We start from the raw sequence: 17,070 nt of genomic DNA on the forward strand, positions 1-17,070 counted from the left end.
TGCATGTTACATCCAATTTTGAGGTGTATTTTGACCAATCTCTACCTGGTAAGGATTTCTGTGTGGACTTACAATTTTTCTTTTTGTATTTTTTTTTTTTTTTTAAGATTAACTTCCCTTAGTTGTTACTATAAATAACTTATATTGTAACCTTTTTATAATTGACCATAGGGAAAAACCAAGACCACTTTTCTGTGGTACAACATAGTTGTTACTTTCTAATTTTAGGTGTATTTTAAGGTATCTCCTGGTAAGGAGTTTTTTTGTGGACTTAGAAAAACAAAAGAATTACAATAATAAACAACCACAAAATTAAAATTACATCTGCAAATACAGGTGTTAGAGTAAAGAAATTTGCTGTGACGGGCGTATATTGTGACATTCTGGCACTCTTGTTTATTCTTATGAAAAGTGTTGAAAACCTGGTTTCGTGGCATTGCCGCGTTTCTTGTTTTCTGAGAAGTTTGTCTTAGTGGCATATAGTTTCACATAAATTTATAATTTATTGCAGTAATGTTTCATAGTAATGCACAACTTTGCTTGAAAGTTTGGTAAGATTACCATGATATCAACCAAGCATCTTGTGGTAGTTTCAAGTATTAACAACGAAATTTTGTGTTAAAGCATTCTTTTTCTAGGTCAATGCATTAGTACAATTATCAACCTCACTGGGTCAAGTTCCATAACTGTGACATGTATTTTGGCCAAATTATGACCCCGTTTGGACTTAGAAAATCCTGGTTAAAGTTTTGCATGCAAGTTACTATGGTAAAACTGATGCAAATATTGAACTGTAACTTCACGTGTGTCTTTGGGTTTATAAAACTAGGTTATAGTATCAAGTCCCATAACTCTGACATGCATTTTAACCAAATTATGGCCCCCTTTTTGACTTACAAAATCCTGACAGGTAAAAGTTTTACTCAAAAGTTACTTTCTCAAAAACTAAATCAAATATTGAATTTAAACTTCGCACATTTCTTTGGGTTTATAAAACTTGGTCATAGCATCATTAACATTTAGAATAATATACAAGCTTCTGGGACAAAAAGTCCAATGGTCGAGCATTGGCTGTCTTATGGACAGGGCTTTTTCCTATTGCTGCAGTTCATACTTTTGTTTTTTAGCTGCTCAAGGTGAGCTGTTGCGACCGGTTTTCTTCCGTCGTCTATCAACATTTGCCTTTTGAACACTCTAGAGGCTACAGTTGTGACCTAGTCTTTTTGAAACTTGGGTCAGAATGTTTTTTTCTTGATGATCTCTAGGTCAATTTTGAAACTGGGTCATGTGGGGCCAAAAACTAGGTCTGTAGGCCAGATAAAAAAAATCTTGTTAACTCTTTAGAGTCCACAGTTAAAGGTTTAACCTTATGAGAATTGGTCAGAATGTTTGTCTTGATAACCTGTAGGTCAAGTTCGAAGCTGTATTTTGTGGGGTCAAAAACTAGGTCACCCAGTCATATCAAAAGAAAAGCTTGTTAACACTCTTGAGGCCACATTTATGACCCTATCTTCATGTAACTTGGCAAGAATTTATATCTTTATGATCTTTTGGTCAAGTTTGAAACTTAGTCATGTGGGGTCAAAAACTAGGACACTAGGCCAGTTCAAAGGAAAATCTTGCTAACACGCACACACGCACGTGGGGTCAAGAACTAGGCCACCCAGTCAAATCAAATGAAACGCTTTTTAACATCCTTGAGGCCACATTTATGAGTCCATTTTTAGCTCACCTGAGCAATGCTCAGGGGAATTTTCGGGATCGCTCGATGTCCGGCGTCTGTCTGTCATCCGTCGTCTGTTGTTTGTCAACATTAAGCTTGTGTATGCGATAGAGGCTGTATTTTTTCAACTGATCTTCATGAAATTTTGTCAGAATGATAAGCTTGATGAAATCTAGACCGAGATCGAAAATGGGTCATCTGGGGTCAAAAATTAGGTCACTAGGTCAAATCAAAGAAACACCTTGTGTATGCGATAGAGGCTGTATTTTTCAATTGATCTTTATGAAATTTTGTCAGAATGGTTATCTTGATGAAATCTAGGCCAAGTTTGAAAATGGATCATCTGGGGTCAAAAACTAGGTCACTAGGTCAAATCAAAGAAAAACCTTGTGTATGTGATAGAGGCTGTATTTTTCAATTTATCTTCATGAAATTTGGTCAGAATGATTGCCTTGATGAAATCTAGATTGTGTTCGAATATGGGTCATCTGGTATCATAAACAAGGTCAAATCAAAGAAAAACCTTGTGTATGTGATAGAGACTGTATTCAATTGATCTTCATGGAAATTTGGTCAGAATAATTGCCTTGATAAAATTTAGGTCAAGTTTGAATATGGGTCATCTGGGGTCAAAAACTAGGTCATTAGGCCAAATCTAAGGAAATACTTGTTTAAACTCAAGAGACCACATTTTAGGTCCAATTTTGATGAAAATTGGCCAGAATATTTGTTTCCATGAAATCACCAGGTTAAACATGTTTACACTGTTATGATGTTTTTCTCAGTTGAGTGACCTAGGCCCATCTTGGACCTCGTGTTATGAAACTTGGTCAGAAGTTTATCTTTTTGATCTTGAGGTCAAGTTTGAAACTTGATAATTTAAAAGTGCTATAAATGTCCAGCTGACAAAATTATTAACTGATATGGCACTAGTTTCCCAGTACTATTGAAGGTTAGCTTATAATTAGACCAAAGAAGAGAAAAATAACAGAGCTTTATAAGGGAGACAATTCTTGAGACCTTGTTAGTACTTTCTGAGAGTTATAATATAAGGGAGGCAAATCTTATAACTTTTCACAATAATATTGTTATATGGAAAGATATATATAGACACTTCTATAAACAGAACTATTGCCCCTAATACCTCAGTTCGAAATAAAAAAAAAAGAAAAAAATAGAAACAAGATAAGAGCATACTACATTATAAAAATAGTAGTGCAGTGCTGGGGGAAGTTTTGGCCTAAAATAAGCGCTTCATCTTCATTGTCAAGCAGAATGGTATAATCACCCCATATTTCATTGAATGTAGATAGTCTGTTTCAGATTCCAGAATGGAATCATAAGTTACCTTGAATGTTCTTTACTAAATACTCTTGCTATACCCCAATATAATTAGATTGATATTATTAGGGAGAAATATATTACATCTACATCTACATCTACTGTGGACTGCCCAACAATCAATACTGATTATAACTTGGAGGCGCTTTGACTGAGACAGATTGTTGAAAGATGAGCAAGGTCATTAGGTGCAAAGTTAAAAAGAACTACAATTGCTAAGATAAAAACATAGATTAGAAAGTTACAGTTGCCTGTATATATATATATGTGTGTTTATATTTGTTTTGTTTGTTTGTTTGTTCTGGGTTTAACGCCGTTTTTCAACAGTATCTCAGTCATATAACGGCGGACAGTTAACATAACCAGTGTTCCTGGATTCTGTACCAGAATCAAACCTGTTCTCTGCAAGTAACTGCCAACTTCCCCACATGAATCAGAGGTGGAGGACTAATGATTTCAGACACAATGTCGTTTATCAAATAGTCACGGAGAACATACGCCCTGCCCGAGAATCGAACTCACGAACCCGCGATCCGTAGACCGACGCTCTACCTACTGAGCTAAGCGGACGGGCGTGTTTATATTTGTGTGTATTTATATACATATTATCAAAAAACCCCCCCCAAAAAACCCCACCAATTTTTGCATTTGCTACACAGGCATGTTACAAATATGATTTATACAATTACTGCTTCTATGTTATTGTTTAATGATAAATTGTGAACTTCAAAAATAAACGGGGATAGCCTTAGCGGGCCTTGAACTAAAACAAAAAAATTGAAACTTGCAATGCATGGTCATGTGGGGTCAGAAACAAGGTCATTAGGCAAGATCGAAGAAAAATCTTTCAAACACTCTAGAGACCACATTTAAAATTCAAAACTCATGAGAATTGTCTTGATAACCTCTATGTCAAGTTAGAATCTGGGTCATGTGGGTTATAAACTAGGTCACCCAATCAAATCAAAGACACAAAGGAAAAGCTTGTTAACACACTAGTGGCCACATATGGCCCTATGTTTGTGAAACTTTGTCAGAATGTTTGTCTTGATGACATTTAGGTCAAGTTCTTATCTTGATCATGTGAGTTCAAAAACTTTGTCACCTGATCAAATTAAAAGAAAAGTTTGTTAACATTTTTAAGACCACATTTATGACCCTATCTTCAAGAAACTTGGTCAGAATGTTTATCTTGATGATTTCTAGGCCAACTTTGAAACTTGGTCATCTCCGGTCAAACACTAGGTCACCCTCTCAAATCAAAGGAAAAGCTTGTTAACGGCCACATTTATGATCCTGTCCTCATGAGATTTTGTCAGGAAATTTATCTCGATGATTCCTAGGCCAAGTCCATAACTGGGTCATGTGGGGTGAAAAACAAGATCACCTGCTCAAATTAAAGGAAAAGCTTGTTAACACTATATAGGCAGTGTAACTAAAAATACTAACTTCAAGCAGGAACTATCTATTTTAGATATATTTGTAGTTAACTGCACCAAAGGACATAGACTGAAAGAATTATTAAAATATCATTTTCTGAAAAAGAGTTATTTGAGCTGAAAAAAATTATCCCAGGTAAAATATTTGGAAAAAATGGAGAGAACTCTGCCAAGACTTTGTCATAGGCTTGTGTGACTATAGACCTAGAACCTCTATCATGCAAGCTATGCACTTTTTACTTCTAAGCAGGTAAAAAGCATGCAGATTTGCTACATGGATTAGCAATCTGAATAGAAAACTATGTTAAGATCAAGTAAGTTAATGCCCTGGGGAAAGTGTGACATTTAATACTGTGGTGAATTTTGTCAACAAACAGACGATTTTTTTTTGAAAAAGTCAAAACCCACAGAATTTCACAAGGTGAAATATGTTGAAAAGGCTACTGCTAGAAAGAGTACAATTATTTGTTTTACCCACATATATATATATATATCAAAGTATGGGAAAAATATCTAGAAATATGAGAAAATCAAAGAAATCAATTTCAGGACTGTTAGATGTGTGACTGAATTAACATGCAAAGTATTGAGACTTGGTTAGGTTACTTTTCCTTTGCACTGATATAACTGGGACAGGATTAGGATTAACAAACGGTGTTCACTCAACAATATCACTATATTACCAGATTGTTTCCCTTGTGTAATGAAGGCTTAGTGTAAGTCTCTACTCTATTGGCCAAAATTTATGACAATATCTTCAGACCCTTGGTCAGAATGTTTATCTTGATAATGGGGTCAGAAACTAGGCTGCCACTGAAATCAAAGAAAAGCTTTGTTAAGGCTGTCTTCATGAAACATTGTCAGTATGTTTATTTTGATGATCCCTAGGCCAAGTTTGAAACTTGGTCATTTAGCTGGTGAGTGATATAGGGTCATCATGACCCTCCTGTTTAAATAATTGCATGACTTTCTACCCAGCTATTTATTTTTTATATGTCAAAAATCTTAGTTGCTGGAGGTCTTGGTCACTTTTCCTTGATGTATATAATGAGGAAATTTTCTTCAATTCCAGAATATTTTAGTATGGTTAAAAAACAACAAAATCCACTCAAATGTACCATTGGCAGCCCTCTACCAAGATTTTTAGATTATTTGATTTGTCAAAGATATGGCCATCAGAGTACGTTTTCACATTTCCACATACCTGAAATTTTAAAATTCTTATTAATATCACAAATTGCTTGCTTGATTTCAAAATGCTCACATACATGTTTCTTAAGTGGCCTTTCTTGAGTGACCCTTCACCAAGATCAGTAAAATTATTCTGACTGAAAAAAGCAGGGCAAGCAAAGTTAAACTAAATGATAAAAATTGAATGTTTCTCATTGCAGAGTTGGTGCAGCCGCTCTGCGCCTGCGCGGAATTATTATCCATTGGAGCGCACGGCAAAATTACTCATTTTTTTTCATGTCCGCACGCATGTAGAGTATCAAATGCATAATATACTGACTAGAGGTTGGGGTTAGTATCACCATGGTTACAAAATATATACATTTAAGATATTTTCTTTCAAATTTAGTTAATCCGGTATATACCGGAGTCTGTAATATATCACAGGTGCACCAACTCTGTATTTAGTCACAGCCATAAAAATTGTAACAACATTTCCGTCTAACCAACAGAAATGTTCATTGGGTGACAATCTTAGTTATCAGATTCAGCAAAAAAAAAAACCAACCAACAACAAAAAACATGGCTGCCAGAGCTTATTATAGTAAAATCTTCGCAAGCCATCACCATCAAAACCACTCGTCTGATTTGAAAATTAGTTTATGAAGATGTACGTTCTATGTGGGTGTTTTTGTTGAAGCAATACATCTTTTTTTTATTGAAAATTTGGCTGCTAAGGGTGTGACTAGTGTTCTTCATATGACTATAGGAAACATTGAACACCTGCTGGCTATTTTTAGCACTCCTGAGCACAAAGTGCACTTCTGCTGACTTGAACCATCGAGACCGGGAGCATAATTATTGTCTTTTACTAAAGTTGCACACTAGCCTTTATAAGCTCTAGAACTCAGGTGAGCGATTTAGGGCCATCATTACTTTCTTGTTTTATTAGGCAGAAATGTTCTGGGAGACCTTGTATTGTCTGTCACTGAGCAGTCTGCTTTTTTGGCAGCACTCTCGCTAATGCTCAAGACCTAGGCACCAATGTCCAAGGTCAAGGTCCAATTTTTAAATAAAACTCTATCATATATGATCTTGTTCGGACTGTAACTTTGATAAGAATGGAACAATAGAATAGTGTGTGCCTCAGTGAGACGGAGTTTCGCTCGGACACCCGGTTTCCTTTAAAAACACAATCATTCCGAAACACGAATATGCATGCAATCTGAATCCTATACCATCCACTAGACTGATAATAAAGATTTTTTTTTTACAAAAATTAAACGTTTTATGCCCCCGCTATAAAATTTGGGGGAGGGGGATGGGGACGTGTTACCCCTGTCCGTGTGTTTCTGTGTTTAAGGGAAAGGGTGGTGTTGGTGTCCGGGCCATAACTTTGACATGCATGGTCCGATTTCAGAATTATTTCAAACAACTGATAAGCATGGATAGACGGTATGTCATGCGCAACAACCGTCCCTGGTTGAACTTAGCCAATTTTCACTACATATATTCTGAAAATGTAGTCTTCGTGTCATGGTCTTCTACCATCATGAGACAGAATGTCATGCGCATTAATCAGGTCCCTAGTTAAGAACTGCTTCCCTTTGTTGTTACTATAAATAGCTTATATTGTAACCTTTTTTTACTGGTCGTAGGGAAAAATTAAGACCACATTTCTGTAGTACAACACGCATGATACATCCAATTTTGAGATGTATTTTGACCTATATCTCTACCTGGTTAGGATTTTTGTGTGGACGTAGATTTTTTACGGGTCCTTTTAGTCTGTGAGCAGTACCATGCCTATGACCTTTCTCATGTTGCGAGGGGCATCCGTGTCTGCGACACATTTCTAGTTTCATCCTTCTTTTATTCTGTGTAAAGTTACAAATGCCAGTCTATGATTGTAATATTATCATGATATTGGACATAGAATATAGACTGGCTGCATTCACAATTTAAAAAAACAACAACAAAAGTTAGAAAAAAAAGAAAGAAAAACAAACAAAAAAGAAAAAAAAACCATCACATATCAGTCTAGGAGCTAATCTTCCTGAATCCGAAAGAAAGCATCATATGGTCATGTGCAACATATGAATTACGATAAATTCTGATTTCCTTTGGTAAAGTGTTTGGTATTTGGGTAAACAAGACTAATAAATTCATAAAAATCTTGAAACTACATTTTTACAACCTCCCCATGTGTGTTTATCATGACTGAGGGTTGTTGGCCGGCACGATTTATGTTGGAGTATCATGTCATTGTTTGCTATTCAGTGAGTAATGCGAGGTTATAAAGAAAATAGAATATTTGAAACCAAACTTTAATTTTAAAGATTAAAAGAGGCAACTGGAATTGTCTTGTATTTAAGTTTCCGTTTAAAGCTACGTAATTTGTATACATGATTTTTTTTCAGTCCGTGGCAACAACATTTGGTTTCGTTGAATTTGGACTATATTTTAGTACATAAAGATGTACAATATTGAATATCTTTCTATTATTTTTGGAATAGCTGTTTTTCTTCTTCGTAGTCAAAATGGTAAGTAAAAAGCACTTTTGATACTAAAAACATTTTCCACCAATGATGATATATCTGTATTTAAGACTAATTCATAACGTTTGTTTAATTCCCTTAAAATGCACTTACTTTCAGGACTAAACATGTACACATAAAAATTTGTATTAAGGACACACAACATTAGTTTAATCAATGCCGGATGTCTGTGATTGAATATATCAGTCATCGTGGGTAAGCTTTCTGCCGTTCTATAGATTAGAAGCTCGCAAAGACATCCTAACAACCCTGTTTCGTTACTTAAAATACACGGAAGCTTACCTAATACACAGAAAAGCACGCTGTTCAACTGTGTAGGAGCCAAGTGACAGTCAGTTTTTCTAGGACGTTCATCGCCTTAATTACAAGTTAGAAGAACATCATTTTCGTGATCATGGTGGAATTCCTGATTGCTAGGCAAACATTCTGTCCGTGCCGGTTAAATGGAAAGATGAATTGATGATAGTTTCTAGCCGTTGAATAAAGAGAGACAAATAAAATGCTTAATTAAAATTCAACCGGGTAAGACAGCCAAAATAATTCATAGTTGACCTTTGATCTATCTTATCGTGCAATTGATAAATTGATCCAACATGGCTGAAAGTTGTTTCATTTTGGTCGATAGTTATGTCAAATGGTTTGAAAATCCTTCCATGGAGGTGGTAAAATACACAGATTGCTCGAAATTACCTCTGTATGATCCGTGATCTCACTGTGAGACCTTGGCTTGGTACATCGTCCCATAATGACATCATGATTAATAGCAAGTAAGTATCAAGCATCCTTCCAGTGGGTAAAAAGATATAGAAAAGACACGATTTCATGACGGGCAGATTGGACTGAAAACAATATATCTTGGCAGACATAATATCAAAACAAAAACAAGCTAGTTGTTTACAGTTAGATCGTGTCTTAAGGCATCCCACCACGGCTTGGTTGAAACATTCATTGCCAGACTCCATATGAATCATGAAATCTTGTTTATATAAGGGTTTACCTTGAATTTTCATTTTTTTATATTCGTTTCTCTTTTGTATTTTAAGCAGACTTACTTATTAGTTTGGTTCCTAGAAAAAAAAATGTATGTTTGCTTGTTATTGTCTTTATGATATTTATGTATAGTAACATAAGTATTGACTGTATATTCAGAACTTTGAAGCCTTGGATTCTCGTGATTCTGCTGTCAGTTGACTGAAATAAACCTTTCGAATGAAAAAAATCAGTGTTGATTATTACTATTAATAATATAACTTTATTTTTATCGAATTATTATCAAATATTCTAAAAATGTAAGATAGTGGACTTGTAACGAAGGTAGCAGTTTCTATGCAGTTTCGTATGTTTTTTTCGGCATTGTTTCGTTCGTTACGGATAAATGGCTTTTCTGTTCCTATCGGGGAATGCAAAAATATAGCATGCAGAGAACAAGTAATCGAACGGACATTGTCACTGTGCATTATGTTAAAATTCCGCAACGCTTTAAATTCTATGTTATACCAGATAAAGCAGCTGTCCAATTGAGAGAAAAGCATAATTGCATCATAAGAAAAACACTACTTTCTCAAGAACACAAGAACATATGCCTGTATGCACTCAGAGCCATGAATAAAAGTGTATGAGGGATGGTGGTAGTGGACGGTTGGGATATAATCAGAAACATTGGGTTTGAAAATACTTTCAACTAGAATCTATGTTATTTGCATGTTCAAATATAATGACAAATACCTAATAAAATAATTGCTTGAAATAAAGAACGAAAAGGATAATATATTTTATGTTTATGCAAAAATAAGGCAGCCACATCAAGTTTGTTGTGTTCTAAAGTTACTGTTTGTAGTTTCAGCACAGAGGATGAACATACAACCGAGCACGATTTCAGTGAGTGGTGGCACAATATCCAGTACTTCCGCTCCCACAATCACACCGGAAGTTGTCGAAATGGAGTGTTCTCCTGACGGAATCTATGTTGCTCTTGAAGCAATTTACTCCATGTACATTAAGCGAGAATCAACTTCTTTTGCTGAAATATCTGTGGTCGGAAATGTAGCGAAGTTAAGTCCTTATGCACCAAGTGACATTAGATCCAAAGCGCCAACATTGGAAGGAACAATTAACACCAATAACGCACTTGCTAGCCGCTTAAAAGCAACGTTCTTAGTTTCTAAAATGGATTGCATGGATGCAAAGACTTACCAGTGTCTTATAAATTATAAACCAATGGAAGCCGACACAGTGGATACAAGCGCTGAAATGAGCTTAAACGTGAACGGTAAGACAAGTTTTTGTTTGATCAAGAAGTTGTTTGAAATGTTTGACGTGTCAACCGTTGCAAAATAAATTAGTTACTTAAGTTATTTATCGCTATATCTGTATTGCATAATTCATTAATTTTATTCTACAATGTCATATATTTGTTTTAAATAAGTATTAATGTTGTACACGTCAGTATTTCCGTGATATGTCTTAAAATAGATTCCATCTTGTTAAATGTTTCCTTTATCTTTTAAATACATTTATTCAATAGTTTGAATTCTATTATATTCTTTAATTATGTAGCAGACATAGTTACCATAGCGAGCAGCCCTATCTTGTTAAGAACTATCCCATGATTCAGATTGTAAGAAAGTATCTCGTAGAGTTGCCAAAAAAAGGACACCTAGAGAACTGTGCTGGCGCATAAAATATCACAACTGGAGTTATCGTGTTTCAGTCAATTCCGCTAAGTTGGGACTTATTTTTTACATCGATTGCGGAAAGACGGTTATTACAACTAATGTGGGATGTGCTCATTGACTGCTTCTTGTATGGATATCTGACAAGTGCTCGCGCCCTAGTGATGGACTGTGGCAACATTGTCAAAATTCCGCATTCCTCGGGATTCGAGTCCGCTACCTTGGACAGTCCAACGCTTACGCCTGGACTAGTCCTAGTCTGTGCCTCTAGTTACCTCCCCTGACGATCCGTCCGCAGTTATATCAGAATGAAATGAAATGAGATTGTTACTAACGATACGAGTTGACCACGGTGCCTTACTACCATAAATGACAGATTTGGTCACATAACATTCCACTTTTTGAGCTTGAAATGCGTTATATTTAAACTATGGCATTTAATTGATACGGATTCTATTCCTCACTAGTATATAAACACAATATTATTGTTATTTAGTTTTGCCAAGGGACCTTCAGATCAGCGCAGAAATGACGCAAGATTATGGCGTACAGCCTATTCAAAACCAGTCTATAATTGATTCTGGAGAGCAGGTAGAATTCTCATGTACAGGTTATATTGGGAGTTCCGACTCAACACTCATTGAGTGGTTCAGGAAAATTCCTCCTAGCGTTTTCTTCCAGGTATGAGCAGAATTTGTATTTCTTTTGCTGTCATATTACATTTTTTACATAAGAAGCTTGAAACTATCATAGTCGTATATTTTATAACACTTCATAAAATAAATAGGAAGACCATGTAACTAAAATTGTAAGAAGGTCAAGGTCAATCCGAAAGCGAGAATTCAATTTGCCAAATGGGTTGATGTCTACAGTCATCAACCACTACCTTTACCGAAAACTTATGTTTTTTTTTTCCAACCGGCTATTATCTCGCCCCTTTATTCGTGATATTTATTTACATTACTTACGCTCATATATCAATATGGAATCCTATTGTATGTAGAGGTATTATCCTACGCAAGCTGGGGACACTATAGACGATGGGTTTCCCACTTCATATCAATGTGAATACATGCGCACCTCCAAGTTACAATTTACCATGTCGTCAAGGGACACCGAAAGAACGGCATTCCGCTGTGACGTGGCAACACAACTTACTTCCGGTGCACAGTATCGAGTGCACTCAGAGGAGTTTCACATTACACCAGGTAAGTACTGTATAACTTCGACATTTTACACATTCATCGCTTGGGTACCTGCTATGCGTATTGTCAAGTCTTTGAAAAGCGTTTTGATAGACCATCAAATCAGAGCCGTAACAAACACGGAATAATGATAAAAAAGAAAATATACGCTTTCAGGATCAACTAGGACAAGAACCAACGACCTTCCTTTTGGGAAACTGCATAGAATTTCAGGGTACAGCAGCCCAGCAAACAAAAGACGTCTTCTTTGTTTTTTATGACGTCTTTTTGAGACGTCTTTATGACGTCTTTTTTGGTTGTTTTTGAAAGGTGCGTTCACTTCTGTGAAATAGATGCACCAGGGATATAAACTAGCTATTTTTATTTATGTGCCCAGGCTGGCAAAAATTAATGTTTTTATTACATTAGGTATATGGTTATTTTCTCCAACAATTTAGGGACCCAGCCCAAAATGTAGGGGCCATGGGCTACAGGGCCCCTGCTAATTTATATCCCTTTGCGCTTTAAGTCTCCTATTTCATAACAATGAATAAATAAATCTCATTCTTAAAACAGATCATTTGAAACTAAGTCGCTTATTTCATCTCTAGACCATGCTTCCGTTAAAATGGATACAAAATTAATAAGACCTAAAAAAATTCTTTGTTTCGGTAACATGCTCAAAAAGTTAGGGTAGGTAGGTCGGAAATTTTTTTTTTTGGATTTTTTTAAAATTATTATTAAGGGAGACTTTTCGGAAATTGTTTTTGCGTCCAAAAATTAATACAAATAAATAAGGAGGTTATGCCTTTACAGCATCAGTAAGTTGATTTCTAACATCACTAGCCATGTTTACAGCATAAAAAGTACAGTTTTGCAACTTTTTATTAAAAAGTTGAAAAACATATACTCCAATGCCATAAAAACATTTAGGGTCGGGCCAAAAATTTAGGATAGGTCGGGATACCGGAAACAAACAATTTTATTTACGTCTATAAGTTGTGTTACTCCTGTAAGTGTCTTCAAAACAATATCATAATCTTGTTCTAGTACTGTACGCGGGCTAAGTATCATTTAAGAATACGTTAACATATGACACGTGTGTATGTGAAAATGATACATTATTGTGTTGCTTTTCAGCGTGCCTTCATATAAGTCATACTTTCGAAGAACTAACAAACAATAACTGTTTAGAAAACACAAACATTGGCGATTTTTTTATACCGTTGAATAGTAATTAAGGCTTATATGAAATTGTAACCGGAAAGAAGATAGTAAAAAGAAGTTTTTTTTCTGTATATCATTGTTATAATTGATCAAGTTTTGTTAATTTCAGGGAATAATCTTATTAATGGAACGACAAAGCTCATCGCAGGGAAAGTGCTTGCACTGCTGTTTGGTTTTGTTTTGATTTCAACAACAATTTATTGAACTCCTTATGGTGAAAAAATATAAAACAACAAGAATGGATATACTGATGGTGCAATGTGTATACACCTGTGGGATAAGGATCTTGATAAATGAAGTTATGACTTAAAATATCAAAAGTTATTCAAACAAGGAGTGATTTAGCTTCAAGGAAGAGACAGTTAATTGGTTTATTGCGTAAAAGAATAGACTTTTTGTCTTTGTACTTATATTTCACACCGGCCATAGCTTTCGCAGAAGCGGTGGTTCCAACGCCGTGGCAGTGGAGAATTCGTCGCAGAAGCGGTGGAGAAATATGGCCGGCTGACTACATTACGGTAAGTTTTCTAATCAGTTTTCCCATATTTATTCATGTTTGAATGGAAACAACCAGTGAGACTGGAGACCGCACGTGTACTCTTCGAGCCACAAACACTTGTTCAGTGCAATTCTTTGTCGTTAATGTAAACACTTCTGTACAGTTTCACGAGGGACTGCCGTTTTTGTAGATTTTCCATTATTGTACAAAGCGACCCCGGAGTACCTCTGCATCAAATCGTAAGTAGGGCACTGACAAGCAAAAACTATTTCTGAGTAATCGGTGAATCTTTATTGCAGGCATTTAAGATAATCACCAAAATATGATTCCAACGCAGTGGCGATGGGTACAATTGCAACGCATTACGGTAGATCTTCTTTCCTTAATGTGGGTGATGGACTTCTAACTTAACTAAAAAGCACTTTTCACAGGAGTTTAAATGGGGTATATCCATGAAATCACTTTGGCATAAGACAGCAATAGAAACTGAATGTTTAGAAATAATATTCTATTGATTTGCACTTCCATTCTGATGAATACATACACGAAAAGTAAGCTTAATGTTTTGAACCATAATCTTCTGCATTGAAATAACACCATGTTCTTTCGTACCAAATGCACTTCAATTCTGATTGTTTATATGAACACATGAAATATTTCGTTAACTTCATTTTCCCTAAATATAAACAAAATATCAACTGACAATGTCGACTGTTTGATTAATTGCTGACCACATGCGACTTTTATATCATATAACGTATCGACCTGACTAATGTGCAATACAATTACTAATACGTAGCATACATGTACCATAACAAAATGCCATTGAGAAGCTGCGTATTTGAGTTTTTACAAGTAGGCTGATTCATCTCTATCTCTGCAATGTCATTTTCTTTTCTGACGTTTACCACAAGATTTCAAAATTTCAAGAGAAATGTTTTGTTTGTTTTAACATTGAAAAATAAATAAACGGAGAAACAGAGTACAAACAACTAACAAACGATAAACAGAAAGCAATGATATAACAAATAATAGACAATAACTTGATTCACCTAAAAACTGTCACATCGCCAATCAAACATAAGAGACATTTTACTCCTTGTCCTAGTACCAAGAAGACGACAAAGAAACAACTGATTCATAGGCCGTCAAAATATAAAGAAAAATTGATAACTCCAGAGAATAAGAAATGGTTGACGATGTTTTATTTTAGGAATAAAGAAGTTCTTCTGAGGCGAGAATTCTTTATTTTTCACTATGTTTCTAAACCTTATAAAAACAAAATACCCCTTAATAACATCGCTCTACTTTTCATCTCGTGTAAGGGAGAACAGTTGTACTTGACTTTACCGTCTTCAACAAAAGAAGCAAAGCGATGCTATGAAATGGATATTTTTTTTTTAAATAGTTGTCCGTACTCTGTTTCTACGTTTATTTTTCAGTGTTGAAACAACAAAAAAATAATTAAACAATCGATATTGTTAGTTGATATTTGTATATATTCACGGAAAACGACTTTAAAGAAATATTTCATGTGTTCATATCAACAATCATAATTGAAGAGTATTTGGTATGATAGAACATGATGTTATTTCTTGGCAGGAGATTATGGTTCAAAACATTAAGCTTACTTTTCGCGTATATATTCAAAAGAATGGAAGTGCAAATCAATAGAATATTATTTCTAAACATTCAGTTTCTATTGCTGTCTAATGTAAAAGTGATTTCATGTATCTTCTACCCAAATCAAAAACTCGGGGAAAATGTTATTAAGTTAAGTTAAAAGCCCATAACGAACATTAAAGAAACAAGATCCACCGCAATGCCTTGCAGTTGTACCCACCGCCACTGCGTTGGAATCACTTTTTGGTTGATTACTTTATATGCCTGCAATAAAGATTCACCTATTATTCGAAATAGATTCTGCTTGACATTGTCCTACTTACGAACTTATGCAAACGTCCTCAGGAGTACCTTCGTACAATAGTTTATCCATCTTAGTGGAAATTCTACAAAAACGGCTGTCCCTCCCCTCGTCAAACTGTACAGAAGTGTTTACATTAACGACAAAGAATGGCACTTAACAAGTGTTTGTGGCTGGAAGACTACACATGTGGGCCCCTGTCTCACAGGTTGTTTCTATTCAAACATGAATGAATATGGGAAAACTCATTAGAAAACTTACCGTAATGTAGTCAGCCGGCCATATTTCTCCACCGCTTCTGCGACGAAATCTCCACCGCCGCGGCGTTGGAACCACCGCTTCTGCGAAAGCTATGGCCAGTGTGATATTTGACATACTAGACAAAAAGATGGTTTTTTTCTCTCAGAACATAACAATATCATATCTATGACTTCTGCTCCATTGATGTATATGAAATAAAAACCTCACGATCCTTTTTCATTTCAAACACGAAATTAACTCGACATTGGTCATTTTACAAAGTAACAATTAAAGCTTGTTTGTGGTTTTGTCATACAGATACACTGCAGAACGTATGCTTATATGCGTAGATCTGTGATTGAGAATAATCGTTCCTGTCTTGTTGAAACGAATATTGTCATTAATATGGCTGTTCTACAATTCATGAGTTTACATTGGTTATCTAAAGAGTCACTCAATCATTAAAACTTTTGTATATTTTTTCATATTTTAGCATATTAATAAAGTCGTATAAACTAGTGGAGAATATTAGTCAGTTACTTCCCCTGATAATGTCCAAGAAGTAGATTGGTACTTCCTCTGTTTTAAGCGTTGACTTATTTTACAATTTTCAAAAGCAATATCTGTACTAAATTTCATTGGATTGGAAAATAATTAAGGACAGGTTTTCTTTTAATGGCTCTATGCTAAATTTAAGTTTGATTAATCATTTTTATTAAGAAACCTTAAGATAAAAGCATATTTATTTTGACCAACCACAACATCTTGGACAAAGGTTATAACGAAAAAGTTATATCCAACTGAAAGGGACCAATAGTACATTTGGTTGTCCTTGCACTTTTGAAGGGAAGTAACAAGCTAATGTTCCTCATTTACGTTGAAAAGTAGTTCTCGTCATATGTGATAATCGTTACCTTGATGTTTTATTTAGTTTTTCTCTGTTAAGTGTCCTAGCAAATCGAATTGACTACGCTTTGAGTCCGACTTCAGTCTCCTACGCCGCTTCTGGCAGTTTTGTTTGTTTGTTTGTTTTGGGTTTTTAATAGTATTTCAGTTATGTAACGGCGGGTTAACCTAACCAGTGTTCCTGGAT

At 35.3% G+C, this 17,070-nt stretch overlaps 2 protein-coding genes across 2 annotated transcripts in view; both read left to right on the top strand.

Moving 5' to 3' along the window:
- LOC123561860 (serine/threonine-protein kinase 11-interacting protein-like) overlaps positions 1-17,070 on the top strand; it is a 208,017-nt gene that overhangs the window by 84,180 nt on the left and 106,767 nt on the right. The gene's annotated exons all lie outside the window — the stretch shown is intronic.
- Positions 7,938-13,780, top strand: LOC123560390 (uncharacterized). Its single transcript, XM_045352584.2, has 5 exons — positions 7,938-8,216; positions 10,069-10,500; positions 11,400-11,584; positions 11,907-12,111; positions 13,424-13,780. The coding sequence occupies exons 1-5, from the start codon at positions 8,150-8,152 to the stop codon at positions 13,516-13,518; spliced, it is 984 nt and encodes a 327-aa protein (XP_045208519.2). The 5' UTR covers positions 7,938-8,149; the 3' UTR covers positions 13,519-13,780.

The sequence above is a fragment of the Mercenaria mercenaria genome, chromosome 10 (genome assembly GCF_021730395.1).
Source record: "Mercenaria mercenaria strain notata chromosome 10, MADL_Memer_1, whole genome shotgun sequence".
In the NCBI taxonomy this organism is placed as follows: Eukaryota; Metazoa; Mollusca; class Bivalvia; order Venerida; family Veneridae; genus Mercenaria; species Mercenaria mercenaria.